This window comes from Oncorhynchus gorbuscha, linkage group LG18 (genome assembly GCF_021184085.1).
Source record: "Oncorhynchus gorbuscha isolate QuinsamMale2020 ecotype Even-year linkage group LG18, OgorEven_v1.0, whole genome shotgun sequence".
Classification (NCBI taxonomy): Eukaryota; Metazoa; Chordata; class Actinopteri; order Salmoniformes; family Salmonidae; genus Oncorhynchus; species Oncorhynchus gorbuscha.
The window spans coordinates 47,763,774-47,786,572 of record NC_060190.1 but is presented as its reverse complement, the minus strand read 5'-3'; the positions used below and the strand labels follow the sequence as shown (position 1 = coordinate 47,786,572).

Genomic DNA, 22,799 nt, shown 5'->3' with positions numbered 1-22,799 from the left:
CTAGATATACTTAATATATCCGTTACAATGAAATGTCCATTGTCCTATCAATTTCGAAGAATACACATTGAAATGGAAATGCGGGTAAAAGAGATATGGAATAATAAATTGACAAATAACTACACAATGGTTATTGGCTCCTGAAATATGGTGTTATAGTTATCTAGTAAAGAAATAAAACGAATACACATGCCAGAAAAAAGGCTCAATCGAAAGAAAATAAAGTCTATTGTAAATTTAAAGCACGTTGCTTTGCCAATGTAACTTGACACTTCTTGCAGAGTTCTTTGAAGAAGCAAAATGGTCACCACGTAGAAAATGTTGCATCTGCGATAAGATTTGATATTGGCCTTCACTTGAACCAGTGGGAGGGAGATCGTCAGAGTGGAGGAAAACCTTCAGTTTGCTTGACTTTCAGATGCTATTGGGGCTCTTTGATCCTGGATTATTATACAGAATTAAGGAGGAAACCCTCCCAAAAAACGTCAACCACCAGCTCAAATCACTTCCATCCACTTTGCAATGAAGTATCTGCCTAGTAGACATACCCCACTGGGTATGTTCAATGTCTACTTTTCATTTACGTTTGGTTGAGTTGTCAACTAACGTGAATTCAACGAGAAATCAACAACAAAAAAAGTTCACGCTGTCATTGGATTTAGGTTAAAAGTTCAAAATGTAACGTCATCACATTGCTTTTTGTTGTAATTGAAATGGTGTGGAAACAATGTTGATTAAACTAGTTTCTGGTAGTAGGCCGAAGTTATTAGCCTTATCATAAAAATATAAATTGTTGATAGTTTGGCCATTCATTTAAATTAGCCTATCTAGGTAAACCATAAATACTGTAAAAGTTTCTGTCAGTCTCTCTGTCCACCCCCTGCCTCCCCACCCCCTCGCACTCTCTCTCTCTCAGGCTCTCTCTCTCTCAATTCAATATTAATTTAAATTCAAAAGGGCTTTATTGGCATGCGGAACAGATGTCTACATTGCTAAAGCAAGTTAAATAAACAATAAACAAACGTTAGAAGAAACAAATTTAACAACATCAACCAAAAAATATTAAAACTTAACAGTAAACATTGTACTAAAAAGGTTAAAAAAAACATAAAGACATATCTACGTAGCCTACAGTGTTTTTTTCACAATGTGCAAATAGTTGTAGTAGGAATAGTGGGGGAAAAAATAATTTCTCTCTCTCTCGCTCTCTCCCTGTCTCTCCCTGACATAGACGCACGCACACACAGTTCCTACTTTTCTGTAGGCCCACTCGTGAAAGGGATCCCGCAGAGGACATCTCTCCATAACAAGATGCTGCCAAGAATGTGTCGATTGGTCTCGTCGCACTTCAAAGGATATAGCGTTCGAGGCAATCAGTGAAGACAAGGTTGCTGAAAGTTTGTCACCTAAAATTACTGGGAGAGATAGATTGCAGAAGGGATACCACCGGAGCCCGGATTTTGGAATTGTTTCTACAATCTGTTTTTTCTATGGTATTTTTTATTTCTTCACGATAATTTACAGAACACGTTATGGGGTTTATTATTATTTTTTCAGTAAAGGAGTCTGACTGGATGAGAATTCAGACACTGCCAAATCTCGTTTTCTAGATAAGATTTTGTTTCGGTGCGCTGCGACCAGTCAAAAAGCTACATTGGCCGCAGATGCGCGTAGTGGAGACACAAAAACTGATGGCCGCTTTGCCGGGGACCGATCACTTTCTACAACCTTTCTTACAGGTGAGGAGGAAAATATGTTTGGAATGTTTTGGAGCAAATTTGGTATAGGAGAGACATTTCAGTGTTACTTAGAGTACATTTTTTTAAAGTGCCACGTGCAATAATTGATTAATTTTCTCCCAGTATCTTCTTAGGAATTCGTCCGGTTTATTAAATTGTTAACAGTATTTTACTGTTACTTTAGTTTAGTTCATTAAATACATAGAAAAAGTATAACATATATTTTAGAAATAGAAATGTTATGGTCCACTGTAAAAGGTCACCACTGCTCTATTGTTTCTCGGTTAATCACTATAATATATTGATTTTGTATCTTGTTTTTTACTCAAGATTATCAAATTCAATAGTGTACAGCATGTCTAACATCCATTATTTCTCTACTCCATAGCACCGCATAGCCAGCTCCTCTCCTGAGAACGAGCCCCATCCCCTATCCTCCTTCCTGGCCAGAACCTGTGGCCAAGCCCATCTGGGAGGCAGTGGAGTAGGGCAGGAGCGGCAACACCATCCTTATGAGGGGACCATGAGCTCCATGACTGGGATGCTCCAGCTGTGGGGAGGGGATGTGGTCCAGAGCTCTAGTCTTGGGGTCCAACAGGTGGCAACTGTGACAGTGCCAAAAGTATCTTTTCCTGGCCACATCCAGAGTGGACTGGGCCCTCACCCCCACCACCACCACCACATCCATGAGCTGCCTCTCACCCCTCCGGCTGAACCCTCCTCCACCCCGACTGCCTACGCCTTTGATCTCTCTCCAGGAAAGATGCTCGCTCCTCAGGTCCAGGGTAGCTCTCATACCCCATACTTCCACCACCAGAACAATAGTATTGGGCAGAACTTTCCTAACTTCCTCCAAGTTTCCACAACAAGACACCCCTACCACCCTGGTGGGTATACAGAGGAAGGCCAGCAATGGTGGAGCCTGCCGCAGACCACCAGCAGCCCCCATGGCCATCACCAACCTCACAGCCACCCCCACCATCACCACCCTCACCCCTTTGCCCTGGGCAGACAGCTGGTGTTGGGGCACCAGCCTCAGATCCCGGCCCTCCTCCAGGGCTCATCCAAGGGCTTGCTGGGCTCCACACGTCGCTGCAGGCGCTGCAAGTGCCCCAACTGCCAGTCCACTTCTGGGGGTACAGGGGCTCCAGCAAACCCAGAAGAACCAGGCCGTAGGAGGCTCCACATCTGCCACCTGCCCGAGTGTGGCAAGGTGTATAAGAAGACGTCCCACCTGAAGGCCCACCTACGCTGGCATGCTGGGGAGCGGCCCTTCCTCTGCAGCTGGCTCTTCTGCGGGAAGAACTTCACACGCTCCGACGAGCTGCAGAGGCATCTGCGCACACACACGGGGGAGAAGCGCTTCAGCTGTCAGGCATGTGGGAAGAGGTTCATGCGGAGCGACCACCTAGCAAAACATGAGAAGACCCACCAGGGTAAGAGGGGACAGCCAGAGTCAAGGGATAGCCAGGGCCCCCAGCAGGAGGCTCCACAGCGACCGGGTGGTAGCAGAGGACCAGACAGGAACATCAAGAAGGAGTAGAGAAAAGACCAAGAGAGGTAAGCCAAGGGACTCACAGTCAGTGTGCTGTATTCTGAGACCCCCAGCGCCAGTCTCTGTGTGTGTGGAGTCCAGGTGATGAGACCCTCAGAAAGAGCAGAAAGACAGGAGGGCCAGTGTGGAGACTGAGAGTCAAGGGCAGACCAGTGATTCAATGGCCCTTTCTCTTGAGAAAAAATACGACTTCTTGCAAACACACAAACTTTTACACTGTCAAACCATTGTCTTGACAACGTGTTTGTCATGGTCATTGTAGCCAGCATTGTCCCCGGGACCACCAGCAGGAGGCCTGTGATCTTCAGAGGCCATTCTGTTCAGCATGCCTGCCTGCCTGCCTGTGTGGAGACTCGCAATAAAAGCAGGAGGGCTGAGGTGATTGAATATTCCTTTCTCATGGACCCCTAATGGAGATAAGTGGTCTCAGAGAATGACCAAAGACATCAGAGAGGAAGTCAGAGTACAAAGATTCATGGAAATAATGCTGTTCACTATGGTTATTTTCATTCAGTCAGCCAGCAGAGTATTTTCAGCGTTACGGTTTTCAATAATAAACACTAATTACCTCACAATGGTCTTTTGACTTTATTGTGTTTATATTTTAGACAGTTTGTGGTATGTGTATCTGTTGCCGGGTATATCATTTTTCATGTATCTTAAATTGTCAAATAAAACTAACCAACAAAAAAAACCACTAGAATGTATTGTGCTATTAATTAAGCCTTCTATTTTTGATAAGTGACAAGTATTGGCTTATTTTTAAGTGTGTATTTTTAAAAACATTTTTATTGTAATTATAAAACGTCTTATGAATGAATTTGATATGCATAGGATAAATGACATTGCAAATTCATTGGAAGTTGGTTGCCAGAAATGTAAAATAGTAGTGTGATTTGATAGGCATTGATCTACATTTACATGAGCATAAAATCTCAAATAAGCAAAACTAAGGTAGAGTAAAAAACTGCTTGATTTCATTCAAATAAAACAAAAAAAAGATAACACTTTTCAATAATGATTGTTTTGCGATGTTGTCAATTGTTGTCAGTTACTATTTAGCCAGTTAATAATCTCTCTATGGGTAGAGGTATAGCAACAGAGAGCTCTAACAAGGAAGGAAACCTCCTTGTTTATTGGCCCCCAGCTGATACCAGTGTCCTTTGATTTAGCCGTAGTGACAGTTTATGATCCCAACCTTCCCCCGTTCGCATTTTTCCCATTCTTGCCAAATCTGACATACATTGCCAGAAACCTCAGCATTCCACCTGAAAAGCTATATCTGAACACGTGTGTGAGCATCTTCTATCCTCAGGTAGCCATATGCAACCTACCACCAGGAGCCCAATATTGAGCATTTAAAGTTGTCCCTCAACTCACCATTTGATGGCGCTAAATACCTACAGTATTTTTCCAGTACACTCAAAGACTGTCATGTAGGCAAAATGAACCGCAAGCAAACACCTACGAATGTGTGAAACGTTGTTCCATTTGATGCGGAATACATCAAATTACTCTTGCTTATTGGTGCTATTGTTCACTTTTGTATTGTTTTGTGGGATTGTTGCGAGTGGTAGTATTCATTTCACAAAGGCAACCGTTAGTGTGTAAGCTATGTGAAGGAAATGGGCAAGGACGTTCCGGGTTTTTCAGGATAAGAACTCTCACTACCAGTTCCTTTTTGACAGTCTTATAACATGACCACGACCAAGATCCCAAGAATGACAGGGGGACAAACAGCAGCGCAGTGTTGCATTTTGTTTTTATTGATATGGTCCCACAGAATATTATTTACATTCAGAATGACATTGACAGATGAACGACCCCTTGAACTTTGTTCCCTTTTCCTCTCTCTCCTTCAGCTATGAGTGGGCTTTGTGTGAGTTTCCGTGTGTTTTCTTCAGATAACGTTGGAACAATGGCGGTGTTAAAGTAGCCGCTAAAATGAAGGAAAACGTATCAATTATTACTGTGCTGCTCGGTATGCATAGAGTAGACAATCATGACTGCAGCTGCTCAACTCCTAGACAAATTCCGTCCCACAATCAAATTTCAAAACTGTACAAGGTCCACAATGTCATTGCTGTATGTCAACACTCTTGACCCAAAGGCTGCTTCATGACATAGTGATGAGGATGAACTCAGGATAGGAGCGTACTGGTAAGCTATATAAAAAGAGAGACAGAGAATAGACATGCCATTATCGCCCACTAGTCTTTGCTTCCCTTCTTGTACAAAGCGATAGAAGCTGTCACACGTAGCAGTAGCATAATGGTAATACGGTTCGCCTGTTTAAGACTAAAGCAACAGTAAAGAGTTGGCGACTTAAGAAGTGGTCCCAAAAGTCCATCGTCTCTTTATGAAACCAAATTGTGTTAAAAATGTCACCATATGAAGTTCAATCATGTATAAACTCGTGACAAACTTAGGGGTACTGTACTGTAGAAACCATTTGCAATGTGAACGGCTACCATCGCATCACAGATGCGATGTACCAGTCAAACATACATACCAACATGCGCACACAAACACACTGTCAACATCAGAGACCACTGGTTACTTTTCCATTTCTCTCACAGAAACACCATAGAGGGCTGCAATTCTGCTTCACTTCTGACATCACAACAGTAAGTAGAGGTTTCAAAATAGTAGAAAATATAATATAATGACAGAAATACACACAAAAATAATCCTTATTACAAGCTAGAGATACTATAGTCATATAGCAATATTAGGGTAATCACAAGGAGTGATCCCGCCCCAGGCCCCCTGTCTGTCCTCTGTGGAGTAGAGCCAGGCTAGCCAGGGGTCTCTCAGCCTGCCCCTCATTAACTCCAGGGTGAAGTCTCCTCTAGGCACAGATCTAGGATCAGCTTTCCCATCGCCCAAACCGAACATTAGCCATTGCTGGGGATAATGCAAAACTAAACTAATATCAGCATCTAGGGGCAGCTTCACCATACACCCCCTCATTCAGTATGTGAGGCCAAAGGTCATCACACATCATCAGCACTCATGCTCATGCAGAGAGAGATCTGTCAGCTGATCATGGTTGCCAGAGTGATTTGGTGCATAATCTCCTCCCTCCCCCGGCATGGGTCCATGGTATCTGTCAGTACCCCCCTGAGAAGACAGGATAAGACAGAGGCAGCATGTTCAGTTACATGCACATAGTGAAGTCATACTAAGGCCAAGAGGCTTAATATGTCAATTACATTTATATCAAAGCCTTTAAAACCATTTCCTGCAGTCAAATGACCTAGTGGCCTCATGGGTGGAATGTTATTCATCATTTTCACGATTTCACAATTAATACACTTTTTTTTATGATTCTAATTTTCATGTCAAACAGTTTTGTTATATTTGCCTCTTCTTTGATGTATATAAAGTGTAATATTGGGATGCAAACTCAAAATTGAATACATTTGGGGTGGCAGGGTTGCCTAGTGGTTAGAGTGTTGGACTAGTAACCGAAAGGTTGCAAGTTCAAATCCCTGAGCTGACAAGATATAAATCTGTCGTTCTGCCCCTGAACAGGCAGTTAACCCACTGTTCCTAGGCCATCATTGAAAATAATAATTTGTTCTTAACTGACTTGCCTAGTAAAATAAATAAAAAATAAACATTTCAACTCTATATCTGACATGGTACAGGTGTATTCTTGTTTTTAAGCCCATAACCATGTGTTTATACTTTTTGTTTCAATGTAGATTTAAGACTACCAAGAAACACTGTGTGATTTAGCCCACTGCAGTAAAATGTTATTGAGACCCTACCTAGCCTTGCAGAGAGGAAAGAGGAAAGACAAACGTGGTGGTATGTTGAATGGTTCTAAAGCAAGATCCTGTCCTTACATCAACCCTGGGTGGAGACAGGAAGAGTGACCTTACTGCACTCTAGCAGTACAAGGTTGCAGTCTGAACTCACTTAGCCTTCTGCCCTAAATCAACTTATTGCAGAAAATGATACGGAATGATATCAGTCCTCTCACCTCTATATCAATTGTAGGTTTCCAAATACACCAGAAGAGTTTCAAATACCCCCATCTACCCACTGATAGGGCAACATTAAACTTTTTTTCAAAGGCCCGAAGGGTTCTCTATTTGTCTATCTACAAGGGAGACAGAGGAGGAACTAAAATGAAGTGTGGAAACAGGCTTGATAAGCCTCTCTGATAGGAGTCCTGTAATCAAACCCATTTCCTCCCCATTTATTTTTTTTAACCTTTATTTAACAAGGCAAGTCAGTTAAGAACAAACTCTTATTTACAATGACGGCCTACCCCTGCCAAACCCTAACCCGGACGACGCTGGGCCAATTGTGCACCGCCCTGTGGGACTCCCAATCACGGCCGGTTGTGATACAGCCTGGGGAGAGTCTGGCTAAATAGAATAAACTACCAGCCAGGGCACTGGGCTAGTTATCCCCAGGAACTGAAACATCTGTTCCCATGTATTCCCATAAATACATCAAAAAAGAGATATATGATCATGTTATTTTCCAATATAATCTATTTTTCGCTTGAAGGGAGGGAAAGGGAATACCTAGTATGCATTCAGCCAAAATGTCTCTTCCGCATTTAACCCAACCCCTCTGAGTCAGAGAGGTGCGGGGGGCTGCCTTAATCGACGTCATGGGCACCCATGGAGCAGTTGTTGTTGGGGGTTAATGCTCAACGGCAGAACAGCAGATTTTTCTGCCTTGGCAGTTGTGGATTCAAACCAGTGACCTTAGTGTTAATGGCACAACGCTCTTAACCACTAGGCTACCTGCCGCCTTAGTTGTGATCAATTTGCAGAGTACAAATTATTATAAGTATGTTCCGGCCTCCCGACCATCTGCTCTGACAAAGAATTGGCCTGCAGCTAAGTCTAGTTGCCTACCCCTGCTTTATGGGTTCTATAGTGTTTTTATAGGAACTGACCACATATCAGTGTGACAGCCTGCCAGGGTGCTGTTAGTATTGTAACCCAGGCTGGGAACAACAACAGGATATCTCCCATTAGGAAAGAATGAGAGGGCTGCCTCAGTCATTTCCCTTTAGCACTGACAACCACGACAACCCCAGGCCAATGTCCAGGGGGATTATATGATAAAACAGTAAAGAGCTATTTATAAAGTAAACTATTTGCTGATCCGTTTGTGATTTGAAGTGATGAAAGAGTTTATGGGAGCATTGGGAGGTTAATGACAGAGATCCTACACATGGTGGTGAGTCCTAAGTTAAATAACTCACACTTTCCTGTACTGTAAATCAATTATGTTTCTGTAGAAATTTGTGGTCAATCTCAAAATAGGACTTGGGGATAGTAGTATTTCCCTGCAGTGTGGTTGAGTACCTGCAAGCTGTGCTGGGCAGGGGGGCGCAGGCCATTGCTGAGCTGTTGAGGGCTGGTCAGAGGGAGATGGGAGGGACAGGGTGTCGCAGGGCTAAGATACAGCGGGGACTGAAGGAGATAAAAGATAAAAGAGGATTGAATAACAAAGAGAGAGAGATGAACCTGGAGAAGAGTTCCCTAAGCAAGCTGGTCCTGGGGCTCTGTTCACAAACACAAACACACCCTACAGAGCCCCAGGATAGAAACTAAATTCGTCCCAACCAAATCATGAGAAAACAAAAAGATAATTACTTGACGCATTGAAAAGAATTAACAAAAAAACAGAGCAAACTAGAATGCTATTTGGCACTAATCCGAGAGTACGCAGTGGCAGAATACCTGACCACTGTGACTGACCCAAATTAAGGAAAGCTTTGACTATGTATAGACTCAGTGAGCATAGCCTTGCTACTGAGAAAGGTCGCCGTAGGCAGACCTGGTTCACAAGAGAAGACTGGCTATGTGCACAGTGCCCTCAAAATAAGGTGGAAATGGAGATGAACTTCTCAACCTACTCACAAATGTATGACCATATTAGAGACACATATTTCCCTCAGATTACACAGACCCACAAAATTCAAAAACAAATCCAATTTTGATAAACTCCCATATACATTGGATGGAATAACACAGTGCGGAATCACAGCATCAGGATTTATGACCTGTTGACCGATATTTAAGTTAAGTTATTTTCCCTTTTTTACTTTAACTATTTGCACATTGTTACAAGACTGTATATAGACATAATATAACATTTGAAATGTATTTATTATTTTGGAACTTGTGTGAGTGTAATATTTACTGTTCACTTTTTATTGTTTATTTCACTTTTGTTATTCCATCTCACTTCAAACATATGTTTCCCATGCCAATAAAGCCCCTTGAATTTAATTTAATATAATTTAATTGAGAGAGAGAGAGAGATCATGTGGGATTTAAATTAAATATATTATATCCAGTAGCTGCTGACACTATTTAATCTTCACTTGCTATGACTATCAGATCAGCCTAGTGAGTTTATTGTTGCAGTCAGTTGGGTAGTAGTACCTGTGTGTCAGCAGGGGGCTGGCTGGGCAGGTGGAGGGAGGGCAGGGAGGTATTGTAAGAACGCAGGTTGGGTAGCCGGTGGCGGTCAATGGAGGCAGAGGAGTGGGGTCGCAGGCCAGAGGTCGGTGCAACGGGAGCATTCATGGCTCCTCTCAGGCTGTTGGACTTACTCTCCCTGCGCTGGTACTCTATAGGAGACTGGAGAGCTACGGTACACAGGAGATAGGAGACGACAGGGGGATAGTTGGAGGGATAAGAATTGAGACAAAACCATAGAGTTGACACCTAACAAATGGCACCACTAATTTATTTATTGAGCATCTATAAAATCTATCCATAAGGGAGAATCAATCAAAAGTAATACAGTTAATCATTTAATCAAATTAATCAACCAATTAATACATTCTATAAAACACAGCTTAAAAATATCCTGAAATCCTCAATTTCCCAAGGACATTTACCTGTGTGTGAAAAACTAGAGAAACAAATGTATTTTTTTATTTTATTTTTTTATTTCACCTTTATTTAACCAGGTAGGCTAGTTGAGAACAAGTTCTCATTTGCAACTGCGACCTGGCCAAGATAAAGCATAGCAGTGTGAACAGACAACACAGAGTTACACATGGAGTAAACAATTAACAAGTCAATAACACAGTAGAAAAAAAGGGGAGTCTATATACATTGTGTGCAAAAGGCATGAGGAGGTAGGCGAATAATTAACATTTTGCAGATTAACACTGGAGTGATAGATGGTCATGTACAGGTAGAGATATTGGTGTGCAAAAGAGCGGAAAAGTAAATAAATAAAAACAGTATGGGGATGAGGTAGATAAAAATGGGTGGGCTATTTACCGATAGACTATGTACAGCTGCAGCGATCGGTTAGCTGCTCAGATAGCAGATGTTTGAAGTTGGTGAGGGAGATAAAAGTCTCCAACTTCAGCAATTTTTGCAATTCGTTCCAGTCACAGGCAGCAGAGAACTGGAACGAAAGGCGGCCAAATGAGGTGTTGGCTTTAGGGATGATCAGTGAGATACACCTGCTGGAACGCGTGCTACGGGTGGGTGTTGCCATCGTGACCAGTGAACTGAGATAAGGCGGAGCTTTACCTAGCATATGAACTTGTAGATAACCTGGAGCCAGTGGGTCTGGCGACGAATATGTAGCGAGGGCCAGCTGACTAAAGCATACAGGTCGCAGTGGTGGGTGGTATAAGGTGCTTTAGTGACAAAACGGATGGCACTGTGATAAACTGCATGCAGTTTGCTGAGTAGAGTGTTGGAAGCAATTTTGTAGATGACATCGCCGAAGTCGAGGATCGGTAGGATGGTCAGTTTTACTAGGGTAAGTTTGGCGGCGTGAGTGAAGGAGGCTTTGTTGCGGAATAGAAAGCCGACTCTAGATTTGATTTTCGATTGGAGATGTTTGATATGAGTCTGGAAGGAGAGTTTACAGCCTAGCCAGACACCTAGGTACTTATAGATGTCCACATATTCAAGGTCGGAACCATCCAGGGTGGTGATGCTAGTCAGGCGTGCGGGTGCAGGCAGTGAACGGTTGAAAAACATGCATTTGGTTTTACTAGCGTTTTAGGGCAGTTGGAGGCCCAAATGGGACCCTACTCCCCATTTAGAACTCTACTTTTGACTAGAGTCCTATGGGCCCTGTTCAAAAGTAGTGCACTAAATAGGGAACAGGATCCCATTTGGGACACACTGAGTGCATTCGAAAAGTATTCAGACCCCTTGACTTTTTCCACATTTCCACACGTTACATTACAGCCTTTTTCTCAAATTGTTTAAATACATTTTTTTCCTCATCAATCTACACACTACCCCATAATTACAAAGCAAAAACAGGTTTTTAGAATTGTTTGCTAATTTATAAAAAATAAAACAAAAATACCTAATTTACATAACTATTCATACCCTTTGCTATGAGACTCGAAATTGAGCTCAGGTGCGTCCTGTTTCCATTGATCATCCTTGAGATGTTTTTACTACTTGATTGGAGTCCACCTGCCATAATTATTGATTGGACATTATTGGGAAAGGCACACACCTGTATATATAATACCCCAGAGTTGATAGTGCATGTCAGATCAAAAACCAAGCCATGAAGGAATTGTCCGTAGACCGCCGAGACAGGATAATGTCGAGGCACAGATCTGGGGAAAGGTACCGAAAAATTGCTGCAGCATTGAAGGTCCCCAAGAACACATTGGCCTCATTTTTAAATGGAAGACGTTACAAAGCACCAAAACTCTTCCTAGAGCTGGCCGCCTAGCCAAACTGAGCAATTGGGGGAGAAGGGCCTTGGTCAGGGAGGTGACCGAGAACCCGATGGTCACTCTGACAGATCTCCAGAGTTCCTTTGTGGAGATAGGAGAACCTTCTAGAAGGACAACCATCTCTGCAGCACTCCACCAATCAGGCCTTTATGGTAGAGTGGCCAGACGGAAACCACTCCTCAGTAAAAGGCACATGACAGCCCGCTTGGAGTTTGCCAAAAGGCACCTCAAGACTCTCAGATAATCAGAAACAAGATTCTCTGGTCTGATGAAACCAAGATTGAACTCTTTGGCCTCAATTCCAAGCATCACACCTGGAGGAATCCTGGCACCATCCCTACGGTGAAGCATGGTGGTGGCAGCATCATGCTGTGCGGATGTTTTTCAGTGGCAGGGACTGGAAAACCAGTCAGAATCGAGGGAAATAGGAACAGAGCAAAGTACAGAGAGATCATTGATGAAAACCTTCTCCAGAGCGCTCAAGACCTTAGACTGGGTCAAAGGTTCCTCTTCCAACAGGACAACAACCCTAAGCACACAGTCAAGACAACGTAGAAGTGGCTTCGAGATAAGACAAGTTAAATGTCATCTAAATGTCTTTGAGTGGCCCAGGCAGAGCTCAGACTTGAAACTGATCGAACATGTCTGGAGATACCTGAAAATAGCTGTGCAGCAACGCTTCCCATGCAACCTCACAGAGCTTGAGTGGATCTGCAGAGAATAATGGGAGAAACTCCCCCCAATAAAGGTGTGCCAAGCTTGTTTTTCTTTTTTGCAATAATTTCTAGAAACCTGTTTTTGCTTTGTCATTATGGGGTATTGTGTGTAGATGATTAGGGGGGAAAAACAATTTAATCTGTTTTATCAAACTGTGGAATACTTTCCGAATGCAATGTATGCGGCCCGTGGTGGTAAGCAGCAGTACCGTTGAGGAAGTTCCTCTGGGTCTCCAGGATATGGACAACGTCGTTGACCCAGGCCCTCCGAGTCTCCTGGGACGAGGCCTGCAGAACGAAGCGTGCCACGCTCCCATCAGGCCCGCGGGACGTCAGGACCAGACGACATGGGTCCTCCTCACAGTGGTCCTCCACACCCAGACAACTGAGCTGCAGCACAGAGAGACAGGGGTCACACACATTTGACATTTGATTTAGCAGACGCTCTTATCCACAGAGACTTACAGTTAGTTTGTGCAATAATCTTAAGATAGTTAGGTGGGACAACATCATATCACAGGCATACAATAGTAAGTACGCTCTTCTCAATAAAGTAGTTATTATCAAATTCATGTACACAGGTCATTCTCACCTTGATGCTGTTTTTAAAGGTGTACCCTGGCAGAGAGAAGCCCTTCTTCCTATCGATTGGTTCACTGATAATGACCAGCTGTTCGAACAGGAAGACCCGCCTCTCTTTGGCACGGGACAGGAAGCTGCTGTCCTGCTCACTAACTGTAAAGGTGTCCTGCTGGAGCAGTTTCCCCTGGGCTGTGATCTTCCCCTTAGAGACACAGAGACAGAGAGACAGAGAGACAGAGAGACAGAGAGACAGAGAGAGAGAGAGACAGAGAGACAGAGAGACAGAGAGACAGAGAGACAGAGAGACAGAGAGACAGAGAGACAGAGAGACAGAGAGACAGAGAGACAGAGAGAGAGAGAGACAGAGACAGAGAGACACAGAGACACAGAGACAGAGAGACAGAGAGACAGAGAGACAGAGAGACAGAGAGACAGAGAGACAGAGAGACAGAGAGAGAGAGAGACATACACATAAGAAAACACAACATCATGTGGAGAACAGAGTCTGGTGTTGGGTATCTCACCTCAAAGCCCTGCAGTCTGCCCACGTTCATCATATCATTACATCGCTTGGGCACGAAACACATCACCTCCACCGCTCTCTGTGGGTAGAAGAGGAGGAGGGGTGGAGATAGGGAATGAGGGACATGAAATAGAGAGAGAGATGGTGTGGGATTGCAAAGACAATTATGTTTTGTAACTGAAAAGAGTACCTTTTTTTCGCTTTCTTCAATAGAGCAGGGAGATTAAACTGTGTGTGCAGTTTATAGTAATATCACAAGTGAGTATTGGAAATGTTTTGACCGTGACGGTTTGTACCATAGTTTTGGGAGAACTCTCACCTCCAGCTCTGAGGTATCCCTTCCTGCTTTGGTGTAGTACTTCAGGAAGTCCTGAGGGATCCAATTAGAGGACAGTTTATTGAATGTTTTGGAGGGACTCTATAAGGATTAGTCTACAAAATAGGACTGAGCTATATCTTGTGTTTCATCACAGAAGAGTTACATATTATCCACTGTGAGATTAGGGAGCTGATGAGAGGACCTGTGACTCTTGGGACAAAAGCTTTCAACATTAATCTCTAAATCACAGCTAAAGCTTCCACAATGCTGCGGGATGGCCTGTTTATTCTCCAGTGACGCCCAATCTATTTCTGCCTTTCTTTGTCATCATCTCTTGCAGTGACAGGTCACTCAATACATCTCTATTACGTGAAGACTCAAATCATCTGGGGCTAGATGACATCATGCTAATTGTATTCTAAACACACACACACACACACACACACACACACACACACACACACACACACACACACACACACACACACACACACACACACACACACACACACACACACACACACACACACACACACACACACACACACACACACACACACACACACACCTTGAGCAGTAGTTGGTATTTCATGATCCTCTGTACTGGTTTGATAAGCAGGTCGTTGAGTTGTAGTCTGTGGCCCAGCTGCTGCCTCAGCTCCTACAGAACCAGATAGGTTAGCTCCTCATAGCAACATACACAGAACTAAGGGCAGGTTTGGGTCAGTCAGACATAAACCAAGACAAAGAATGAGCACTGAAGATACACTCAGTCAGAACCAGAGTTAGATAAATAAGAGGAATTAGGCTAGAACAAAGCCTAAGTGGGGTTAAACTGCTCTTAAACTGTCCAGGTAGTTGTACTGTGAAGAGTCACTCACCTCAAAATAGGTCTCGATATACTCTGAGACAATGTGCTCTGACTTGGGCTTGTTCTGACAGTACACTACGTACATGTGGAGACGCCGCTCCTAGAGGTCCAGAAACAAACACAGAGATGATGAGAGATCGATACCAGATGGTGGCGCATGTGGTCCGTGTGTGTGTGTGTGTGTGTGTGTGTGTGTGTGTGTGTGTGTGTGTGTGTGTGTGTGTGTGTGTGTGTGTGTGTGTGTGTGTGTGTGTGTGTGTGTGTGTGTGTGTGTGTGTGTGTGTGTGTGTGTGTGTGTGTGTGTGTGTGTGTGTGTGTGTGTGTGTGTGTGTGTGTGTGTGTGTTGGTGTGTAGGCTAAGTGCTTCCCCCAGCATGGCTGCTCTAAACCTCTTATCCCCCTAAGTTGGACTCCGTTCTCCTTCCCCTCCAGGCTCTTTTGAAGTCTGTTAAATAAGAGCAGGAACTTTGCCTTATTAAATGGTTCGGGCGGCTTGGTGGGAACCATTTAATTCGCCCTTGCTTAATTAAACATGTTGGAGTAATGAAGGAACTGGGACGAGAGAGAGAGAGAGAGAGAGAGAGAGAGAGAGAGAGAGAGAGAGAGAGAGAGAGAGAGAGAGAGAGAGAGAGAGAGAGAGAGAGAGGGAGAGAGAGAGGGAGACAGAGAGGGAGACAGAGAGGGAGACAGAGAGGGAGACAGAGGGGGAGACAGAGGGGGAGACAGCAAGGCACTGTGAAACTGCGCAAAATCAATTGAAGTGCTCCCTCTGTTTATTACTCTCTTTTTCTCTCTCCCCTGCTGCTGTTGTGTGGGAGAGGGCTGGTGTGTGTATCACATAATACAATTGCATTCGATGTGCAGTGGTACGAGGTAATTGAGGTCGATACTGTATGTACATGTAACTAGGAATAAAGTGACTAGGCAGCAGTGTATTTTTAAGGCCTTCCTCAGACACCGCCTGGTATAGAGGTTCTGGATGGCATGGAGCTCAACCCCAGTGAGGTACTTGGCTGTACGCACTACCCTCTGTAGCGCCTTGTGGTTGGAAGCCCAGCAGTTGCCATACCAAGTGATGATGCAGCAAGTCAAGATGCTTTCAATGGTGCAGCAATACCCTAGATGCAGTTGCACCCCTAAAAACTAAAAACATTTCTCATAAGAAACTAGGTCCCTGGTACACAGAAAATACCCGAGCTCTGAAGCAAGCTTCCAGAAAATTGGAACGGAAATGGCGCCACACCAAACTGGAAATCTTCCGACGAGCTTGGAAAGACAGTACCGTGCAGTACCGAAGAGCCCTTACTGCTGCTTGATCATCCTATTTTTCCAACTTAATTGAGGAAAATAAGAACAATCCGAAATTCCATTTTGATACTGTCGCAAAGCTAACTAAAAACCAGCATTCCCCAAGAGAGGATAGCTTTCACTTCAGCAGTGATAAATTCATGAACTTTTTTGAGGAAAAGATCATGATTATTAGAAAGCAAATTGCGGACTCCTCTTTAAATCTGCATATTCCTTCAAAGCTCAGTTGTCCTGAGTCTGCACAACTCTGCCAGGACCTAGGATCAAGAGAGACGCTCAAGTGTTTTAGTATTATATCCCTTGACACAATGATGAAAATAATCATGGCCTCTAAAACTTCAAGCTGCATACTGGACCCTATTCCAACTAAACTACTGAAAGAGCTGCTTCCTGTGCTTGGCCCTCCTATGTTGAACATAATAAACGACTCTCTATCCACCGGATGTGTACCAAACTCACTAAAAGTGGCAGTAATAAAGCCTCTCTTGAAAAAGCCAAACCTTGACCCAGAATATATAAAAAACTATCGGCCTATATGGAATCTTCCATTCCTCTCAAAATTTTTAGAAAAGGCTGTTTAGACCCCATCATAGCACTGACACTGCACTTGTGAAGGTGGTAAATGACCTTTTAATGGCATCAGACCGAGGCTCTGCATCTGTCCTCGTGCTCCTAGACCTTAGTGCTGCTTTTGATACCATCGATCAGCACATTCTTTTGGAGAGATTGGAAACCCAAATTGGTCTACACGGACAAGTTCTGGCCTGGTTTAGATCTTATCTGTCGGAAAGATATCAGTTTGTCTCTGTGAATGGTTTGTCCTCTGACAAATCAACTGTAAATTTCGGTGTTCCTCAAGGTTCCGTTTTAGGACCACTATTGTTTTCACTATATATTTTACGTCTTGGGGATGTCATTCGAAAACATAATGTTAACTTTCACTGCTATGCAGATGACACACAGCTGTACATTTCAATGAAACATGGTGAAGCCCCAAAATTGCCCTCGCAAGAAGCATGTGTTTCAGACATAAGGAAGTGGATGGCTGCAAACTTTCTACTTTTAAACTCGGACAAAACAGAGATGCTTGTTCTAGGTCCCAAGAAACAAAGAGATCTTCTGTTGAATCTGACAATTAATCTTAATGGTTGTGCAGTCGTCTCAAATAACACTGTGAAGGACCTCGGCGTTACTCTGGACCCCGATCTCTCTTTTGAAGAACATATCAAGACCATTTCAAGGACAGCTTTTTTCCATCTACGTAACATTGCAAAAATCAGAGACTTTCTGTCCAAAAATGATGCAGAAAAATAAATCCATGCTTTTGTCACTTCTAGGTTAGACTACTGCAATGCTCTACTTTCTGGCTACCCGGATAAAGCACTAAATAAACTTCAGTTAGTGCTAAATATGGCTGCTAGAATCCTGACTAGAACCAAATAATTTGATCATATTACTCCAGTGCTAGCCTCCCTACACTGGCTTCGTGTCAAGGCAAGGGCTGATTTCAAGGTTTTACTGCTAACCTACAAAGTATTACATGGGCTTGCTCCTACCTATCTCTCTGATTTGGTCCTGCCGTACATACCTACACGTATGCTACGGTCACAAGACGCAGGCCTCCTAATTGTCCCTAGAATTTCTAAGCAAACAGCTGGAGGCAGGGCTTTCTCCTATAGAGCTCCATTTTTATGGAATGGTCTGCCTACCCATGTAAGAGACGCAAACTCGGTCTCAACCTTTAAGTCTTTACTGAAGACTCATCTCTTCAGTGGGTCATATGATTGAGTGTAGTCTGGCCCAGTAGTGGGAAGGTGAACAGAAAGGCTCTGGAGCAACGAACCACCCTTGCTGTCTCTGCCTGGCCGGTTCCCCTCTGTCCAATGGGATTCTCTGCCTCTAACCCTATTACAGGGGCTGAGTCACTGGCTAAATGGGGCTCTTTCATACCGTCCCTGGGAGGGGTGCGTCACCTGAGTGAGTTGAGTCACTGATGTGATCTTCCTGTCTGGGTTGGCACCCCCCCTTGGGTTGTGCCGTGGCGGAGATCTTTGTGGGCTATACTCGGCCTTGTCTCAGGATGGTAAGTTGGTGGTTGAAGATATCACTTTAGTGGTGTGGAGGCTGTGCTTTGGCAAAGTGGGTGAGGTTATATCCTTCCTGTTTGGCCCTGTCCGGGGGTGTCCTCGGATGGGGCCACAGTGTCTCCTGACCCCTCCTGTGTCAGCCTCCAGTATTTATGCTGCAGTAGTTTATGTGTCGGGGGGCTAGGGTCAGTTTGTTATATCTGGAGTACTTCTCCTGTCCTATTCGGTGTCCTGTGTGAATTTAAGTGTGCTCTCTCTAATTCTCTCTTTCTTTCTCTCTCGGAGGACCTGAGCCCTAGGACCATGCCTCAGGACTACCTGACATGATGACTCCTTGCTGTCCCCAGTCCACTTGGCCGTGCTGCTGCTCCAGTTTCAACTGTTCTGCCTTATTATTATTTGACCATGCTGGTCATTTATGAACATTTGAACATCTTGGCCATGTTCTGTTATAATCTCCACCAGGCACAGCCAGAAGAGGACTGGCCACCCACATAGCCTGGTTCCTCTCTAGGTTTCTTCCTAGGTTTTGGCCTTTCTAGGGAGTTTTTCCTAGCCGCCGTGCTTCTACACCTGCATTGCTTGCTGTTTGGGGTTTTAGGCTGGGTTTCTGTACAGCACTTTGAGATATCAGCTGATGTACGAAGGGCTATATAAATTGATTTGATTTGATTTGCAGCTATAGAACTTTTTAAGGGTCTGAGGGTCCATGCTAAAACTTTTCAGCCTCCTGACGGGGAAGAATTGAAGGAGAGTTGAAGGAGACTTGCACCACACTGCTAAGTCTCTGACCTCCTCCCTATAGGTTGTCTCATTGTTGGTGCTCCTGGGCACAGGGACTATGGCTGTCTCCTTGAAACATGTAGGTATTACAGACATTTCAGGTGTAATTTGAAAATGTCAGTGAAGACAGATGCCAGCTAGTCAGCACATGCTCTGAGTACGTGCCCTGGTAATCCGTCTGGCCCCGCAGCCTTGTGAAAGATAACCTGTTTAAAGGTCTTACTCACATCGGCTACAGAGTGAGTGATCAAACAGTCATCCGGAACAGCTGGTGCTCTCATTAATGGTTCAGTGTTGATGCCTGGAAGCAAGCATAGAGGTAATTTAGCTCGTCTGGTAGGCTCGCGTCATTGGGAAGCTCCCGACAGGGTTTCCCTTTGTAATTCATGATAGTTTGCAAGCCCTGCCACATCAGACAAACATCAGGGCTGGAATAGGAGGATTAAATCTTAGTTCTTTATTGGCGCTTTGCCTGTTTGATGGCTCATTGGAGGTCTTAGGGGGATTTCTTATAAGCGTCCGGATTAGTGTTCCGCTCCTTGAAGTGGCAGAACTAGCCTTTAGCTCAGTGTGGATGTTGCCTGTAATCCATTGCTTCTGGTTGGGATATGTACGTACGGTCACTGTGGGGACAACATCGTCGATGCGCTTATTAATGAAGCCGGTGACTGATATGGTAAACTCCTGAATGCCATCGGATTAATCCTGGAATATATTCCAGTCTGTGCTAACGAAACAGTCCTGTAGCTTAGCATCCGCTTCATCGGACCACTTCCCTATTGAGCGCATCACTGGTACTTCCGGTTTGAGTTTTTGCTTGTAAGCAGGAATCAGGAGGATAAAGTTATGGTCAGATTTGCTAAATGGATGGAGGGAGAGCTTTGTATGAGTTTCCGTTTGTGGAGTAAAGGTGATCTAGAGTTTTTTTTGCCTATAGTTGCACGGGTTACATGCTGGTAGACATTAGGTAAGCTGGATTTCAGTTTCCCTGCATTAAAATCACAGGCACCTCGGAGTGCTGTCTCTAGATGAACATTTTCCTGTTTGCTTATGGCCCTATACAGCTTGTTGAGTGCGATCTTAGTACCAGCATCGATGTGTGGGGGTAAATAGACAGCTACGAAAAATATACTGTGGATGAAAACTCTCTTGGTAAATAGTATGGTCTACAGCTTATCGAGCATGACTTCTAGAGTTCATTAATATTAGAGATTGCACACTAGCTGTTGTTAACATAGAGACACACACCTCCCCCTTGAGCTTCCACGAAGCTGCCGTTTTGTACTGCCGATGCATAGAAAAAACAGCCAGATGTATATTATCCATGTCTTTGTTCAGCCAAGAAACATCGGATATTACAGTTCTTCAGGTCCTGTTGTTTGGATAATCTCGAACAGAGCTCGTCCAGTTTGTTTTCCAGTGATTGTACATTCGCCAATAGAATCGAGGGTAGAGGTGGTTTATCTACTCGCCGATGTAGGGGTGACCGCACGTCATCCTCTCTTACACCGTCTCTTTCTCTTCCGACTCCCTGGGATTAAAGTCTGTGTTTGCCTATAGAAAATAATGTATGAATGTGTGTACGTGTGGAAAGAGGAGCAACTTTAGCTTTAGAAGTGGGGGAGACATATTGTAATTATATTTGTTTATTTTATTATCCAGTCGGATAAACACTCCAAACAGCCTACCTGACTGCTGGGAGGCGTCTACATGGTCCTAAAGCACATCGTTGGCTCGTTTTGTATCGCATTTTGTATCGCCAAGAATAAACTGGGGGGACAAAAATGCAATTTCGGAATGGGGAGGGGGGGGTGCCCCTGCATGTACACGGACTGTTTCCTGCCACGGTCCTGTCCTGCTCTTCCTCTCACTTGGACCAATTTTTACTGTGAGATCCTGATCTCAGCACACAAAGCACAGCTGTGTGTGTGTGTGTGTGTGTGTGTGTGTGTGTGTGTGTGTGTGTGTGTGTGTGTGTGTGTGTGTGTGTGTGTGTGTGTGTGTGTGTGTGTGTGTGTGTGTGTGTGTGTGTGTGTGTGTGTGTGTGTGTGTGTGTGTGTGTGCGTGTGCGTGTGCGTGTGCGTGTGCGTGTGCGTGTGCGTGTGCGTGTGCGTGTGCGTGTGTGTGTGTGTGTGAGTGTGCACTAAGTACCAACACAGCTGTTTATTTGCTTTCAATGTCATTTATTGAGCTATTCTGGCTTATTTGGTTCCACAGTTTCATCAACATTCTGGCGTTTTAACACTGGCTCTTTGTAATTGGATCTGTGAGCTGTGACCACAGCATAGTAAAAAGCTCTGTTGATAATTATGCCTGCACGTATTATTATTCTACTGGCTTTCTCCTGTCCTCTCCCCAGCATGGCTGCTCTAAACAGTTTTCAGAGACCAGTACTTCTTACCAAACACACAGAAAAACACAGAGATAAACACTGGAACTTCATTCCAAATACAAGCAAACACAATCAAAGGAGCTAGGTTTTCATGGTGTGTCTGCAAACAAAAAATCACACTTGTGCAAACTCACACACACTCATTTGCACAAAGACACACACACACACACGTGCAAACACATACGTCCACTCACACGCATGCACACACACACACTAGCCACACACACACAAGACACACAGACTCACATGCTTGATGAAGAGTTGGGCCAGTCTGTTGGGCTCAGCCACACACTTCTCCAGCTCCCCCAGAAGATAGCTACGACACACAGAGCAGAGGGTCAAAAACCAGTACACACTCTTCTACACACACAGGCAGAGGGGAAGAGACATAGACACACACACACACACAACTTCCCCAGAGAGTACAAACCAGTAAGAACACCTTCATAATATTGAGTTGCATCCCCTTTTGCCCTCAGAACAGCCTCAATTCGTCGGGGCATGGAGTATACAAGGTGTCGAAAGCGTTCCACAGGGATGCTCGCCCATGTTGACGCCAATTCTTCCCAGTTGTGTCAATTTGGCTTGATGTCCGTTGAGTGGTGGATCATTCTTACAGTTTTTTCCAACTGCTTACACAAGTTTTCAAAACTGTCTCCTTTTTTTCAAAACTCTACACACAATTCCCAAAACTGCACACACAAAATTCAAAATGCCTCACATCTCCTTCAAAATGTAATACTGCATTCAAAATGCCATAAACGCATGTCAGAATGAAGCATTTGCATCAAATGGCAAACACTGCTTTCATAATACTACATTTTTGGATATACCATGTAAACACTGTTGTTCTCAATCTAAAGCTCTTTGGTCTTTCATAGGCGTATATCTACATTTCAATACAATGTTCTACAGTGAAAGTAATCGGCTGAGAGGGGTAACAAGTACACTGTAAACACCAATGCAATGTAGAAACAGAAAATATTTATTAGGCCAAACATTACTGTTGTATACAGTAGCATACAACAAAACCATAAAGATATGTAAACCAAAAGTATATTCTTTAGAATACAGTAAAGAACACAATTGTGTGTGTGGCGTCCCAAGGGGGCAGTACAGGAATTGGTAGGGGGGGCGCAGTCACCAGTGCTAAGCTACGCTTCATCTCTTCTCCGGCCTGAGTCTGGCCACGATACTTCGTCCACATCA

The 22,799-nt window shown here is 44.0% G+C and overlaps 2 protein-coding genes across 3 annotated transcripts in view; one reads left to right on the top strand and one right to left on the bottom strand.

Annotated features, from left to right (window-relative positions):
- The first annotated feature begins 1,232 nt into the window (after window positions 1-1,232).
- LOC124002375 (transcription factor Sp5-like) lies at window positions 1,233-3,924 on the top strand. The gene is made up of 2 exons (XM_046309739.1): window positions 1,233-1,739; window positions 2,128-3,924. The coding sequence occupies exons 1-2, from the start codon at window positions 1,665-1,667 to the stop codon at window positions 3,280-3,282; spliced, it is 1,230 nt and encodes a 409-aa protein (XP_046165695.1). The 5' UTR covers window positions 1,233-1,664; the 3' UTR covers window positions 3,283-3,924.
- Window positions 3,925-5,039: 1,115 nt separating this feature from the next.
- The window catches only part of LOC124003401 (rho guanine nucleotide exchange factor 25-like), a 67,168-nt gene continuing 49,408 nt past the window's right edge, over window positions 5,040-22,799 (bottom strand). For both annotated transcript variants that reach the window (XM_046311631.1, XM_046311630.1), the window contains 10 exons: window positions 21,837-21,906; window positions 15,032-15,121; window positions 14,719-14,811; window positions 14,151-14,201; window positions 13,833-13,910; window positions 13,319-13,510; window positions 12,936-13,116; window positions 9,720-9,925; window positions 8,634-8,741; window positions 5,040-6,417 (listed from right to left, as the gene is read on the bottom strand). In XM_046311631.1, coding sequence (XP_046167587.1) covers window positions 6,301-6,417; window positions 8,634-8,741; window positions 9,720-9,925; window positions 12,936-13,116; window positions 13,319-13,510; window positions 13,833-13,910; window positions 14,151-14,201; window positions 14,719-14,811; window positions 15,032-15,121; window positions 21,837-21,906 — 1,186 coding nt within the window. In that variant the 3' untranslated portion in view covers window positions 5,040-6,300. The remainder of the gene's footprint in view (window positions 6,418-8,633; window positions 8,742-9,719; window positions 9,926-12,935; window positions 13,117-13,318; window positions 13,511-13,832; window positions 13,911-14,150; window positions 14,202-14,718; window positions 14,812-15,031; window positions 15,122-21,836; window positions 21,907-22,799) is intronic.

What these genes read in the sequence shown, in the direction of transcription:
- LOC124002375 (XM_046309739.1), top strand. Translation starts at nt 1,665, where the DNA reads ATGCGCGTAGTGGAGACACAAAAACTGATGGCCGCTTTGCCGGGGACC. An exon ending in TTCTACAACCTTTCTTACAG is followed by an intron (nt 1,740 to 2,127) that starts GTGAGGAGGAAA and finishes TCTACTCCATAG; the next exon opens with CACCGCATAGCCAGCTCCTC.